General features: G+C 43.7%; 1 protein-coding gene across 13 annotated transcripts in view; it reads right to left on the bottom strand.

Moving 5' to 3' along the window:
* LOC122559001 (voltage-dependent L-type calcium channel subunit alpha-1D-like) overlaps positions 1-15,177 on the bottom strand; it is a 672,668-nt gene that overhangs the window by 645,323 nt on the left and 12,168 nt on the right. For 10 of the 13 annotated variants that reach the window (XM_087994287.1, XM_087994289.1, XM_087994288.1 and 7 more), the window contains exons 1-3: positions 6,418-6,797; positions 5,395-5,707; positions 2,444-2,549 (exon numbers count right to left, since the gene is read on the bottom strand). In XM_087994287.1, coding sequence (XP_087850413.1) covers positions 2,444-2,549; positions 5,395-5,707; positions 6,418-6,445 — 447 coding nt within the window. In that variant the 5' untranslated portion in view covers positions 6,446-6,797. Of the gene's footprint in view, positions 1-2,443; positions 2,550-5,394; positions 5,708-6,417; positions 6,799-15,177 lie in introns of those variants that run through there. The other 3 variants (XM_087994294.1, XM_043708069.2, XM_087994295.1) reach the window with 2 other exon arrangements.

Genomic DNA, 15,177 nt, shown 5'->3' with positions numbered 1-15,177 from the left:
TAGAGCAGTTGATCTTCCGTAATTACACCGGCACCACTCCCCACTCTTCCTCCGCTACATTGATGACTGCATTGGCGCCACCTCGTGCTTTTAGCGAGGAGGTTGAGCAATTCATCAACTTCAACAACACATTCCACCCTGACCTTAAATTTACCTGGACCATCTCTGACTCCTCCCTCCCCTTCCTGGACCTCTCCATCTCCATTAATGATGACCGACTTGACACTGACATTTTTTACAAACCCACCGACTCCCACAGCTACCTGGATTACACCTCTTCCCACCCTACCTCTTGCAAAAATGCCATCCCGTATTCCCAATTCCTCCACCTCCGCCGTATCTGCTCCCAGGAGGACCAGTTCCACCATAGAACACACCAAATGGCCTCCTTCTTTCAAGACTGCAATTTCCCTTCCCACGTGGTTAAAAATGCCCTCCAATGCATCTCGTCCACATCCCGCACCTCCGCCCTCAGACCCCACCCCTCCAACCGTAACAAGGACAGAACACCCCTGGTGCTCATCTTCCACCCTACCAACCTTCGCATAAACCAAATCATCCGCCGACATTTCCGCCACCTCCAAACAGACCCCTCCCCACCCCTTTCCGCCTTCCGCAAAGACCGTTCCCTCCGTGACTACCTGGTCAGGTCCACGCTCCCCTACAACCCACCCTCCATCCTGGCACTTTCCCCTGCCACCGCAGGAACTGTAAAACCTGCGCCCTCACCTCCTCCCTCACCTCTATCCAAGGCCCTAAAGGAGCCTTCCACATCCATCAAAGTTTTACTTGCACATCCACTAATATCATTTATTGTATGCGTTGCTCCCGGTGCAGTCTCCTCTACATTGTGGAGACTGGGCGCCTCCTAGCAGAGCGCTTTAGGGAACATCTCCGGGACACCCGCACCAATCAACCACACCGCCCCGTGGCCCAACATTTCAACTCCCCCTCCCACTCTGCCGAGGACATGGAGGTCCTGGGCCTCCTTCATCGCCGCTCCCTCACCACCAGACGCCTGGAGGAAGAATGCCTCATCTTCCCCCTCGGAACACTTCAACCCCAGGGCATCAATGTGGACTTCAACAGCTTCCTCGTTTCCCCTTCCTCCACCTCATCCTAGTTCTAAACTTCCAGCTCAGTACTGTCCCCATGACTTGTCTGGACTTGTCCTACCTGCCTATTTCCTTTTCCACCTATCCACTCCACCCTCTCCTCCCTGACCTATCACCTTCATCCCCTCCCCCACTCACCCATTGTACTCTATGCTACTTTCTCCCCACCCCCAACATCCTCTAGCTTATCTCTCCACGCTCCAGGCTCACTGCTTTTATTCCTGATGAAGGGCTTTTGCCCGAAACGTCGATTTCGAAGCTCCTTGGATGCTGCCTGAACTGCTGTGCTCTTCCAGCACCACTAATCCAGAATCTGTTTTCCAGCATCTGCAGTCATTGTTTTTACCTATTGTGTAGCCACATCCCATCAACGCTTGCATGTTGATGAGCACCATTGTTACTCATTTGGCCACATGTACATTCAGAAGTTAAACTTTTTTTTACATGCAAAAGGAAAGGGAAAAAATTTTTGAAGTATTATTCATCTGATTGGTATCAAAGCTGAACTTAAATTCTAACCACATCAGACAGAAAATAGTACAACATTGTCTGCAAAAGGCTCCTCTACAATCACAATGCCAATTAAGACTCCCCAACACAAACAAATTGCTCATATCTGGAGTACTTGCTTATCTGTTTGATCTTTATTTTATGATTGGAATTAATGAATTAATTACTTATGAATGAAATTATTCAACATGATTACTGTTACAACTCATTATTCAGCTCTAGCAGACCAACAAGTAAGCATAATCAGTTCAAAGAAAAACAATCTTGATGCATTAATGAGATTTGGGGAGAAAAGTCAAGAAGCAGTACAATATAAAATGCTAGGAAAATTACTGTGGACTACACTTCACTACACTTCATTTTCCCTGCTTCAAATATTTAAATACTAACAGCAGTATTAATAAAGACTTTATCACCACCAGGAAAAGAGTTTATATCAACATTGGAAAGTAATTCACTTTTCACTGTATAATTCTGCAATTCTGAACGAAAAACACAAACTTTGTAATACACCTGCCCTTTTACAAAAATAAGTGTAGTCTATGAAAATCAATCAAGTCTGCAGAAAGTGAGCACTGCACTGCACTGCACAAGAAAACATTGTACCATCTTAAGAAATTTGACAATCTGTGCATCTAGAGGTGTTTTCATTGATAGCAACATTATATCCAATATTATATCCAGAATATTGGACCACAATAGTAATGTTGCCTTTTTAGGCAGAATTGAGCCCATGGTAAGATTCTTCTGTTGCTTATCTATCTATATTTAAATAAGACTAACAGGAGTAATTAGGTAGAAGTAATCAGAGCACTTACCAGGTCATGATTAGTTGAGTTTGAGTCATCTTCTGGGAAAGGTATGTAAACAGCTAAGGCCACACAATTGGCAAAAATAGCAATCAATATAAAGATATCAAATGGCCTGCACGTCTTGTTAAGGAATGCACTGATTCAATGAAAATTAAACTAAATAATTAATGAAGATCAACAAAATCCTTTAATTTTTCATAAACATCTTAAATCACTGGATAGTTTGTGGGTGGCATGGTGGCTCAGTGGTTAGCACTGCTACCACACAATACCAGGGACCTGAGTTCAATTCCTGTCTTGGGTGTCTGCCTGTATGGAGTTCGCACATTCTCCCTGGGTATGTGCAGGTTTCCTCCCACAGGTGAATTGCCCATGCTAAATTACCCATAGTGTTAGGTGCATTAGTCAGAGATGGATAGGGGAATAGGTCTGGGTGGGTTCTTTTTGGAGGGTTAGTGTGGGCTGATGGGCCTGTTTCCATACTGTAGGTAATCTAATCTGGATTGGGTTCACCTTCAAATCTCTGAGTCATGAAATACAGTAGTTTCATTACAAGTAATTTTGGAAAACATTATGCAAAAGAAAACAAATTTGTGGCCAATTAAAATTGATTACATATTTTGTTAGCATACAAGTGTTTCACTAACTTAATTGAGTTTTTCGAAGTAACAAAGAAGATTAATGACGTTAGAGTGATGGATGTGATCTATATGGATTTCACTAAGGCATGCGACAAGGTTCCTCATGGTAGACTGGTTAGCAAGGTTAGATCACATGGAATACAGGGAGAACTAGCCATTTGGATACCATTCAAAGGTAGGAGACAGAGGGCGGTGGTGGAGGGTTGCCCTTCAGACAAGGATCAGTGCTAGGTGCACTGCTTTTCATCATTTCTATAAATGATTTGGATATGAACATAGAAGGCATAGTTAGTAAGTTTGCAGATGACACCAAGATGAGAGGTGCAGTGGACAGCAATGAAGGTTACCTCGCAGTACAGCAGGATCTTGATCAGATGAGCCAATGGGCCAAGGAGTGGCAGACACACTCTAATTTAGATAAATGTGAGGTGCTGTATTCCGGAATGACAAATGGGCATGACTTATGGTAAGGTCCTGGGGAGTGTTGTTGAACAAAGAGACCTTGTCGTCCAGATTCATAGTTCCTTGAAAGTGAAGTTGCAGGCAGATCAGATAGTGAAGAACATGTTTGGTATGCTTGCCTTTATTGGTCAGTGCAGAGTATTGAGATAGTCAGTATCGACTCATTGGGCCAAAGAGCCTGTTTCCATACTGGAGGAATTCTAAGGATCCTATAGGAATTGGGACATCATGCTGCAGCTGCACAGTACATAGTTAGGACACTTTTGGAATTCTGCATGCAATTCTGGTTTTCCTGCTACAGATGTTGTGAAACCTGAAAGGGTTTACATGGATATTGCCATAGTTCGATGGTTTGAGCTATAATCAGAGGCTGAATTGTCTGGGACTATTTTCCCTGGAACGTCAGAGGCTGAGAAATGACCTAAAAGAGGTTTATGAAATCATGAGTGGCATAGATAGGGTAAATAGACAAGGTCTTTTCCCTGGGGTGGGTGAGTCCAAAACTAAAAGGCATAGGTTTAAGGTGAGAGGGGAAAGATTTAAAAGGGACCTAAGGGACAACTTTTTCACGCAGAGGGTGGTGCATGTATGGAATGAGGTACCAGAGGAAGTCGTGGAGGCTGGTGCAATTACAAGATTTTTAGATTAGATTAGATTACTTACAGTGTGGAAACAGGCCCTTCGGCCCAACAAGTCCACACCACCCCGCCGAAGCGCAACCCACCCATACCCCTACCTTTACCCCTTACCTAACACTACGGGCAATTTAGCATGGCCAATTCACCTGGCCTGCACATCTTTGGACTGTGGGAGGAAACCGGAGCACCCGGAGGAAACCCACGCAGACACGGGGAGAATGTGCAAACTCCACACAGTCAGTCGCCTGAGGCGGGAATTGAACCCGGGTCTCTGGCGCTGTGAGGCAGCAGTGCTAACCACTGTGCCACCGTGCCGCCCACAAGGCATCTGGATGGGTATATGAATAGGAAGGGTTTAGAGGGATATGGGCCAAGTGCTGGCACATGGAACTAGATTAGGTTGGGATATCTGGTTGGCTTGGACGAATTGGACTGAAGGGTCTCATTCCCGTGCTGTACATCTCTATGACTCTATGACTAAGTGTAAAATGTTTCAAATATTGAAGCACTAATGTTTGGTGCCAACAGATATCCATTTCAGGGAATCAGTTGTTTGGTACTGAGTTTTAATGATAGGTCATCCATCCAGCTGAAATGTTAACTCTGTTTTTCATTCCACACATGTTGCCTAACCTCTGAGTACTTACAGCATTTTCTAATATTACTTATGTTAGAAAATTATGGTTGCGCAATTAACTTACAAGAACACATATTTGTTTGTCACTATTATGGAACATACATAATGAATGAGCTTGAAAAGTTTTCCAGATACAACGTGCCAAAGTTTGAGTTCACCTTCAAATAAATAGCCAATCGTAACGTACTGTAATTGGGCTTATTGAAGTATCATAGATTTCCTAAGAAAACACTTTGTTCAATTGAATTCAGTTCATTCAATTTGCCCTGATTTTGTTATTTTTATAAAACGATGCAAGAAACTTTGAGGTTAATGCTGATGGCATATTGTCCTTACATGTAATTTGCTGAATGATATTTTCCACTAGAATTAGTTTTGCTGAGGATTTGCTACCGTTTTGCCTGCAAATACAGTATCCTATATATTCAGTCGCATTTTATGTGCAATATGTAAATGCTGCGGTGACCTTGCAGGAAGATACTCAAAAAGTAGAACACGCAGCTTCTGATTTTTCACGGTGTTGTGTTAAAGCTCTTACGCACATCATACGCGTGACAAAGAGCAAAGGAAAAAGGATACTTCCATTCTACAATACTAATACATGCTCTTCTTATGGGGTTGTTGAGATTTAAACAGAATAGGGCACGGGCTGGCCTGTTATTCACAGTACTGCCCTGCTGCTTCTTGCTCTTGGCGAATTGCTGGCGTTTTCTTTGGGCTGCTGCACTGTTGGATTCCGTGGTCGAGTTCATGGTTGCGGCAGCTTTAGCTTGCCTAGCCGCGTCAATAGCAGCTTGCCAGGATAGTGCTGCTGGCCTGGGTAATTCGGAGTTTGACTGGAAACCCCGTCCGTCGCTAGATAGAGGGAGTCTGTTGCTGGCATAATTTACTCCTGTGAAAGAAAGACATAATCAGATGTGGAAGTGACCTTTTCATCTAAAAGGGTGGTATGTTTACCAGGTGTAATGCTTTAAAGCAATCCTTCAAACTAAATAACAAACCCGTTTTTGAAATCGTCGAGAGTAAACACACCATGATTTTGTATTTAAAACCAACAACAGCGAACATGTGAAAACTGCAAAAATATCCAACACAACGGTTCAACAGCTGGCATTATTGCGAGGTTACTTTAAGGCTACATTCAGAGGCTTCATGTCACCACTGCCTTACACACCAATCTGAAACAAATTGTGTTTATTTAAACAGACGAGGACGGCGTGTGTATCTTTCTGGCACATTAACTGTCACAAAATGTATTCCATTGAAGCAGGTATACTGAAATCGAAGTCTGCAATATCCACAACCAAGGGTGTTTCCCCCTATTCAGCATGATGCGATAATTAAATCTTAGATGGACTAAAACTGTTTAAGTAAAAAGTTATTTAAAATCCAAATGTTTATTAACCACCAGGTTTAACCGAATTATGCTATAATCCGAAAGAACGGTCGACTCTTCTGCTCCTTTGTCAGAAGTGAAATATCTACCGTAAATCAAATAGAAAGAAAATAGCTTAGGGCGAATGTCAGATATATGAATTAAAACCTTCAAAGTCACTACAGCATCCTCGATTGTGCAACTGTAATCAACCTCACATCACTTGCCTTCGTAGGGCTCCTTTAATTCATACATTCTCGCCACTTTCGTATTGCATCGAAAAATAAATTTACTAAAAATGAAATGACGAGGCGGCTTTTCTTCCCCAGACCCCCATGATAGTCAAACAGCGGCCGCTATTTCGTTTCCCTCCGTTTTTTTATCCAGCATCATTGTGTAACATCCGGGCTCCGTTGGTGTTTAGCCGACGGGTTTCATCGTTGTTGGCTCGGTGCGCCCCTGTCCCTGTATCCCTCTCTCTGCCGGCCCCCGGCCGCTGCTGTCGGCCTGACTTTGACAGGAACCGTGCGAGCAGTGGAGCGGAGCAGGGATGAGCTGCACACTGGGCTCGAGCGGCGACTGAGGGTGCGCGCGAGATGGTGGGAGGTGCGGGGTCGGGAGGTATTTGGGGGATGCGGGCGCGTGGGGAGACGTTGAGAAAGCGCGCTCGATGGTACAGGGCGCGAGCTCGTGTGACAGAGATAAGGGGCGCGCTCGTGTGAGGAGGAGGACGCTCTCGGCCGGGGTGACGGGAGCGCGCTTTCAGGTGTCCTCTCTCGCTTCATTTGAACATCATCCCTGGTTTAGGAAAGGGGGGGGGGGCGAGGAATGGAAAATGCCACCCCTCCCATCTCCAAGCATCGAACCCTCTCCCGAAGGGCAGAGGCATCTGAATCCCAATCGGCCTAGAGTTACAGTGGGCAAAAGTGCTGTTGCCAAGCAACCGGGGACAAGATGGGGGTTGGAGAACCATCATTTACCCCCACCTCTGCAGCAGGTCACCATTTGTTCAAATGGATATATTTGCGTAAGGAGTATGCATCTGCTTTTAGCCGTGTATCAAATAAGACTAGCATTTCAGGTAAGCGTTCTACTTTTAATGGCAGCAACTTGGGACTGTCAGTGTGTCAATAGTTCCAGGAGTGAAATAGAAAACGTTATTATCCTACATCAGAAAACTGGCAGGACTTTGTTTTTTCAGCGTACCTTTGATTTTTTTTTCTGTCCAAATGTGTATATTAACTAATCGGAAAGAAATCGTCAGTGTTTCAAAGCTTGAAAGTTGCACACATAATGGCGTACTCAAAATAATTTTCAAGACACAAATAATAGCGAAGAACCTTATAACACATAACACATAAAAAACCTTATTGATTGAACCTTTCCATGCTTCTTATAATTATGATTGTGAGTGATAAAAGCAAGTCCAAACCCCTCCACACATAGAATTTTCCACATTAGGTATAAGTTTATCAAACATTACTTCTTCCATCTCCCTGTGAATATATTCAGGTTGATATTGGAATTATTTGTGGATTTTTTGTTTCAGATGCACAGCATACCAATTTAACAATGAGTCTGCTTGCATTCATTCTGCACAGTTGTTGGTCTCACTTCTAAATTTGTGATGCCCATTCTTTCAGGCATTAAAAATAGACATTGAACCTTGTCCCACTCAATGTTCTTCAGCAACTGTGGCAACACCAATGAATGTAAAGTGGCAAAATTTCTTCAAAGAAAAAGAACCAAGAAAGCGGAATATGCTCTATAAACTCCATAAGCATTGTGACACTCCACGTCTTCTCGGGCATATCAGAAGCTGCTATCTGGACCATATATACTCAATGATAAACAAAAAGAACAAAGAACTCAACAATAATGTCTGCTTGGCTACCAAGCTATCTGGAGTTATGCATTTGGGTCTACAGTCAACAGTCTAAGTGTAGTTTAAGATGCAATTTTGATTGGGCCTTATGCCTACTTGTTTTGGCACAGACATTTTTCCCATACCCAGTTTTTATTGTATATCAGCAATACATAATTTCTACCCCTTTATGATGAATAGTTTAACCTCTACCATTTAGATTGCCTGGTCATCTTAAATAACAAACTTACAAGAGATAAAATGTTCTGCAGACATGAGAGAGTCTAATGTCAGCTGTGTTTCGCTTTTTCCTGAGTCAAAGGGTTTCAGTGATTTTAAATCCCATGCTCAAGAGGCTGAACACAAAGTCTTGATTTGCACTGCAATGAGCTGGTTTCTCTTCACCATTTGCACAGCACTAAGCAGTGAGACTAACAATATCTTTAACAGTGTTTTTTATTTTAAAATGTATTTATGATAGACTAAATGCCTAAAGAAAAAACAATTTGAAAAATTTGTGACTCAATTCCGGAAAAAAAATGGCTTTGGGACAAAACTGATGCAGGAGTGAGAGATGGGGTAAGAGTGACAATTAAAATTGTAAGTGGTGGATGAAGAGAAGTGGAAATGGGGAGTGAGGGAGAGGGAACAAAGGGATAATAAGGATTAGGGGAGGGAGGAGGGGATTATGGAACTTCTAACTCAGAGCTCTGTTGCTCCCCATCTCGAAATCTAACTTAGGCTACATTTCTCTGGACCATTGCTTATACTACCTATTGAACAAGATCTACATTTTAGACCAAAATAAGAGAGTGGGAAAGGGAAAACAGGATCGAGCAAGACTCAGGAAAGGAGACAAAAAAAGAGAGAACAGAGGATTATAGAGATAAAAGCAAATTACTGCGGATGCTGGAATCTGAAACCAGAAGAGAAAATGCTGGAAAATCTCAGCAGGTCTGGCAGCATCTATAAGGAGAGAAAAGAGCTGACGTTTCGAGTCGAACTGACCCTTTGTAAAAGCTCAGGACTATAGAGAGTTATGCAGGTGAATAAATGAAGCAGGAGAACAGAAGAGGAAATAGAGAAAATAGAACACATTACGGAGTCATTGTATCCTGTGATTTACAATAAAGGTTGACATTAGCAGACCAAATGATTGATATACATTAATTGACCTTAAATATTAATATTCACCACAAACCTGAAGTCGTCCATTATCTAAAGTACCCCACTTCTAATACTCCCCTACCAACATACTGTGAGCAATGCATTGGGAAATCATTAGCTATTGCATCTATGTGACAAAGAGGTTGTGAATATCTACAACAAAGGATTTTAATGAATTAGCTCAAATATACAGAATTAGACAAAGTTATTGTACTGAAGGTAGGCGAGGTAATGTTAGAGGCAAAAAAACTGCAGATGCTGGAATCGAAGGTAGACCAGCAGGTGGCTAAAAAAACACAGGAAGCCAGGCAGCATCAGGAAGTGGAGAAGTCAATGTTTCAGGTGTAAGTCGTCTTCAGGGATGGGAGTGGGTGTAAGGGGAGCTGCAGACAAAAGGGGGAATATTGGAGGGTTTTGGGTGGGGAGAGGGGTGGGATGGTGAGGTAGGAAAGGTGAACACAAGTAGAGGGTACCATCTGATTGGTCAATGGGAGGAATGAATCCAGTTGGTAGCTGGAGGGATCAATCAGAGGAATGGAAGGGTGGGGGAGGGGCTGGAAAGGGAGTCAGGGGATCTGAAGGGAGGTCATTTGAAATTGAGTCCTCCAGGCTGTAGACTGCCCAGGTGGAAGATGAGGTGTTGTTCCTCCAATTTGCGATCTGATTCACTGTGACAATAGGGGAAGCCAAGGTTGGTCATGTTGGAAAGGAAGTGGGAAGGGAAATTAAAATGGGCCATGACTGGGAAGTCAGGTCAACTCCTGCGGGCCCTGCTGAGATACTCAGTGAAACATGTCCTGAGTTTATGTTTGCTCTCACCGATGTAGAGAAGAACATATTGGGGGCACCAGATACAGTAAACTAAGTTGGAGGAGAGGCAGATGAACTTCTGTCTCACCTGAAAGGACTGTTTGGTGCCCTAGATGGAGGTGAGGGGTTAGTGTGTTGGCAGGTTTTGCAACTTTTACGGTTATGAGGAAGATACCTGGAGATTCAGGGGGATTGATGAGGAGAGATCCACGAACCAAGGATTGGAGAAGGGAACAGACCTTGCAGAAGGCAGAGAGGGGTGGGGAGGGGAAGATGTTCTTGGTGGTGAGGTCGAATTGGAGTTGATGGAAATGTGTAAGAATGATACGTTGGATGCAGAGATTGGTGGGGTGTTAGGTGAGGACAACAGGAACCCTGTCTTTATTGTGTTTGGCGGGGAGGGGGCAGTTTAAGAGCAGTAGAGCAGGGAATGGAGGAGGTGCAGTGGAGGGCTGTCTGGATGACAGAGGGGGGATCAGCATGTTGTTCAAAAGAGGTGGGCATCTAGGATGCTTGGGAATGGAATGTCTTCTCATCTGAGCAGATATGGCAGAGGAAATGGGAAAACAGGACCTTGCAGAATACTGGGTGGGAGGAGGTGTAGTCCAGGTAGCTTTGGGAGTTTGTGGGTTTATAGTAAATGCCTGTCTGGAGACTATCACTGGAGAAAGCATTAGTCAAAAAGAAATGGATGGATTTCAGTAAAACTTGAAATACAGATATGGTATCGGCAAAGGAAGTACTGATTAGCTTTTTGGCAACAATATAGATTTCGATTCTGTGTTAGGTTGCCTTCTTGAGATTCTTACACACTTGATGCAACTGCAATACGCCAACTTCTGTGAACAACCATGATTTGTTTCAGCAAGTACAATTTTTGGAGGATCATTTAACACTCTTTGCAATGCTTGCGGAGCATGTCAAGCAAGGCCCCCTGAACAAGGGAACCATCCTCCCTTTATACAAGGTTTTCCATCACAGTCAGTCATGCACGCAAAACACAACTCCCAGCCACTCCCCCTGGTCGCATGCCACCCAAAAACAATGTAAAGTGATTAGGTTATTCCTTAGAACAATATGTGATTAGGTTATTCCTTAAACTACAGCATTTATAGAGTATGATTAGATTGTCACATCCTGCCCATGCAAGACAAAACACACCACTCAGGGCATCCAATTTTCTTACATGTCAGAAGAACAAATTAACCTTTAAACATCTAATTCCCTCCATTTATGATTCCATGATAACTAACTAAATGGGGCTGAAAAAGGCGCTACCAGCTTATTCATAAGAATCTGACAGCCAGAATTTCAGCAAGTTATTGACACACACATACAATGACTATAACAACAAGAATTACTAGATCCCCAGGGTCTTCCCAAGTGGAAAAAAAAGTGTTCACCAGTAAAGTTCTTAAATCCACAGTCCTTAGTGACCACTCCACCCCCTCCAAGTTCACTGGAATCGAGCCAGTTATCTAAAATCTCCTTTAGTAAAGCCCAACCTGAAAACAAAATCCAATATGGCAGGGGTCAGTTCTGTTGTGTATAGTGGATAGGGAGTCCAGGCCTCCAGAGATGCAGGGATCAGTACTGTTCCTGCAAGGTTGTAAGGATCCCATGCAATGAAATGTGCTCCCAAGGCAGGGTGTATATTTGTGGGGTAAGGTGGAGCCATCAGTTTTGGCCATCTTTGTGTTCGCTTTTGCAAAGTCCAACCGGAGCATCTGAGGATTTTCGGGATCACACTGAATGCCATTCAATGCATTCTTTGCTGCTTCTGCTCCTGCTCTGCTGTCAAATGTAACAAAGCCAACTGGTTGTTTTGATGTTAGCTTGATCAGTGAACCTTCATAACCCTTAACTGGTCGAAAGAGAAAGTGAAGTTCACGTGGTTTAATATCCATAGGAAAGCCACTGACAAAAAGCCTACAGACCTCTTCTTCACTGTTGTTAGCTTCATCACTTTTCGTGCTCATGAGTAGGGAGCTGATTGAATCCATTGTGACCCCCTAGTCCAGCAGACAGTGCTGGTGCTGGGAGAGCAGGAGGGATTGCCAGAATGAGTGCAAGACATTCTGGGGTCAATTGTCCACCAGAAACACTGAGCAAGGTTCCCAGGAAAGTGACTATGCCGCTGAGTGCGCAATGAGTAACATTTCCAGGGGGATGGGTAAGTCAAGTGGGACTTGGATCAGGTTGTGAAGGGGCGGGCGGTAGTCCGAAGGCATCCCTTACCTGTGAATGGAGAAACTTTAGAGATTATGTTAGCTGCTGAAAGCATCTTTACATTTCCTCCCTCTTTCCCTCCTTGCCAAGGTGGGTATCAGTATGAACATAGTCAATAAGCATTGGTGACAAAGAATCAGGTATACACACTTGGCGAACTGGAGTGATCTAGATGCGTTTTGGTGCAGAGTGTGAAAACTCATGCACCTTCCATATTTGTTTTTCTGGGTCAGGGATGTCCCCCCGGAAACGCTGCACTGTGACGATGTCTGGTATGCCCATTGTTTTTGAGGCAGGTAATCGATTTAGCACTTGCGGTTCACAGAGGGCACAAAGAATTGCAGGCTGTTGCCATGTCTTTGGCAGCTCGATCAGCTCTAGCATTGCCATTGCTGATGTCTGTATTAACTATTACATGGGCAGCACACTTGATTATGGCCAATTGCTGAGGGAGGAGGATAGCTTTGAGGAGATTTCAGACATATAGTGAGTTCTGAATAGATGTCCCTGAGGAGGTCAGCAATCTGCATTGTGACCATAGCTGGTCATTGGTGTCATGATTTTGAAACATTATTGGCAGACCAGACATGCCAGGAGGTACCTCTATTTTATTCCCACTTGATAGTCTGGCTTGGCATTTCAACCCTCATTCCTTATTTTGCCTTTCCTTTCTCAATTTTTCCTGTTTTTCTGTACAATATCATAATCCTCACACTGACTCTTCAGCACCTCCCAAGACTTAGGGTTTCCCTCATGATCACACACGAGGAAAGTGTGCAAAGTCCAATGTAACTCTGCAAGTACAAATTCACCACACAAAATATATGTGTGCATGTGGGTCTTTGTCTGTCTGTGTGTGTGTGTGTCTGTCTGGGGTGGGGTTTGTGAGTGTGAGAAAGTGTGTGTGCGTGTGTGCATGTGTGTGTGTGAGTGCAGAGTGTCTTAAGTCTGTGAGGGGGTGCATGTGTCAGTGTGGGAGTGTGTGTGTCTATTAGGGTGTGTGTGGGTGTCCGTGTGCACGTCTGTATCTACCTGTGTCCGTGTGTATGTGAGAGTATGTGTGTGTAGGAATATCTGTGTGTGTGTGTGTAGTGCAATGGTGATCACCTGTAATGTGACATGAACCCAAAGTCCCGGTTGAGGCCCTCCCTATGGGTATCGAACTTAGCTACCGACACACACCCTGAAAGACACACACACTCCCACACTCACACATGCACCCCCTCACAGACTTAAGACACTTTGCACTCACTACACACACACACACACACACACACACACACACTTTCTCACACTCACTTTCTCACACTCACAACCCCCACCCCAGACAGACACACACACACACAGACAGACAAAGACCCACATGCACACATATATTTTGTGTGGTGAATTTGTACTTGCAGAGTTACATTGCACTTTGCTCAAAAGCTGCATACATTCAGGTAGAACTCTGAGCTCAAAAACTGCATGAATTTATGTAAAACTCTGTTATCTCACTTTTTAGATTAGAATCAATCTAAACATCAGGTCATAGTCAGAGAACACAGGGGGCTAACACCTTCAACATATTGTCTAGCTATCACCATTGTTAACAGCTAACCCGAGAATGCAACTTTTTAAAAAAGGGTTTTGTGATTTACACATGAAAGAAGTGAAAATATCACTGTATTCTAACAGATGAAAGGCTTAACAGACAATCAATTTTTCAATGTATAATTTCAGTTACATCACAGTGCAAATTTTTGCTATAAATTCTGTGTTACGATCGAGCCCTCCACAATCACCTGATGAAGGAGCGTCGCTCCAAAAGCTAGTGTGCTTCCAATTAAACCTGTTGGACTATAACCTGGTGTTGTGTGATTTTTAACTTTCTCCATATGGATATTGAAGTTTTCCAATTAGTCCCCGTATTACATTTCCAAATTGCCTCCTCTGCTTTTAAACATTTTTCTATGTCCCAAGTCCCTCCCATCAGCCAAATTTCATTTCCCAATTTTTTTATTTGAGCATCCTGACAGGTGCCTGGATCGTTCCTCATTTTGGGGGTCTTCCCGGCATAACCAATGCAGAGGGGTTCAGACACCTGACTTATCCAACGTCTGTCCCATTTTTTAATGTCTCAACTTCCTAACTTATCTCTATGTACTAGTTCAGTGTCCTCTATACCCACTTCCTGGTCCTGACCTTCGCGTGAGGGATTTTCCCTCTTAACAGCCGGTCGACGGAGGGTGATTGAGACAGACATAGTAGTTATCCTTTATCAATGTACAGTGTTCCAGGGCCTCAAGTCCCACCTCTGAATTCCAGGGGGACTCGAACCTCACTTTCCAGTAATTTATAGTTCTGAGGACTCTCACCTCCAAACTTCAGGGGGAGTTGAACTTCCCTGGGACGAACTCATTGGCATACAAATGCGTAAGTTATCTCAGAGATTCAGTCACTACAGAGTCCTGGAGAAGAATGGTCAACTGAGTGATTGGTTAGTGAGAGAGATCAAGGTAAATCTTACCGAGTGGGCCCATCTGTCTCACGTTATGTCCCGCAGGCGATCATTTACTCAGTCCGCCTAGATGCTCCATATATGTTGGAATCCAACACTTATCGCCAAATGTTAGATTGCCTTTTTGAGATTTTAAACACTTAATGCAACTGCAAAACACCAACCTCTGCAAACAGCCACAATTAATTTCAGCTTTTGGAGGATCACTTAACACTCTTCGTGATGCTTGCGGAGTGTGTCAAGTGAGGCTCCCTGAACAAAGGAACCATCTCCCTTTATACAGGATTTTCCATCACAGTCAGTCATGCATGCAAGACACAACCCCCTGCCACTCCCCCATAGTCACATGCCACTCAAAAGCAATGTAAAGTGATTAGGTTATTCCTTAAAACAGTGTGATTAGATTGTCACATCCTG

This window comes from Chiloscyllium plagiosum, unplaced genomic scaffold, assembly GCF_037043375.1.
Source record: "Chiloscyllium plagiosum isolate Xiang-an unplaced genomic scaffold, Cpla_swu_hap1 HiC_scaffold_14, whole genome shotgun sequence".
In the NCBI taxonomy this organism is placed as follows: Eukaryota; Metazoa; Chordata; class Chondrichthyes; order Orectolobiformes; family Hemiscylliidae; genus Chiloscyllium; species Chiloscyllium plagiosum.
The sequence above is the reverse complement of the archived record's forward strand: the minus strand, read 5'-3'. Positions and strand labels throughout refer to the sequence as shown.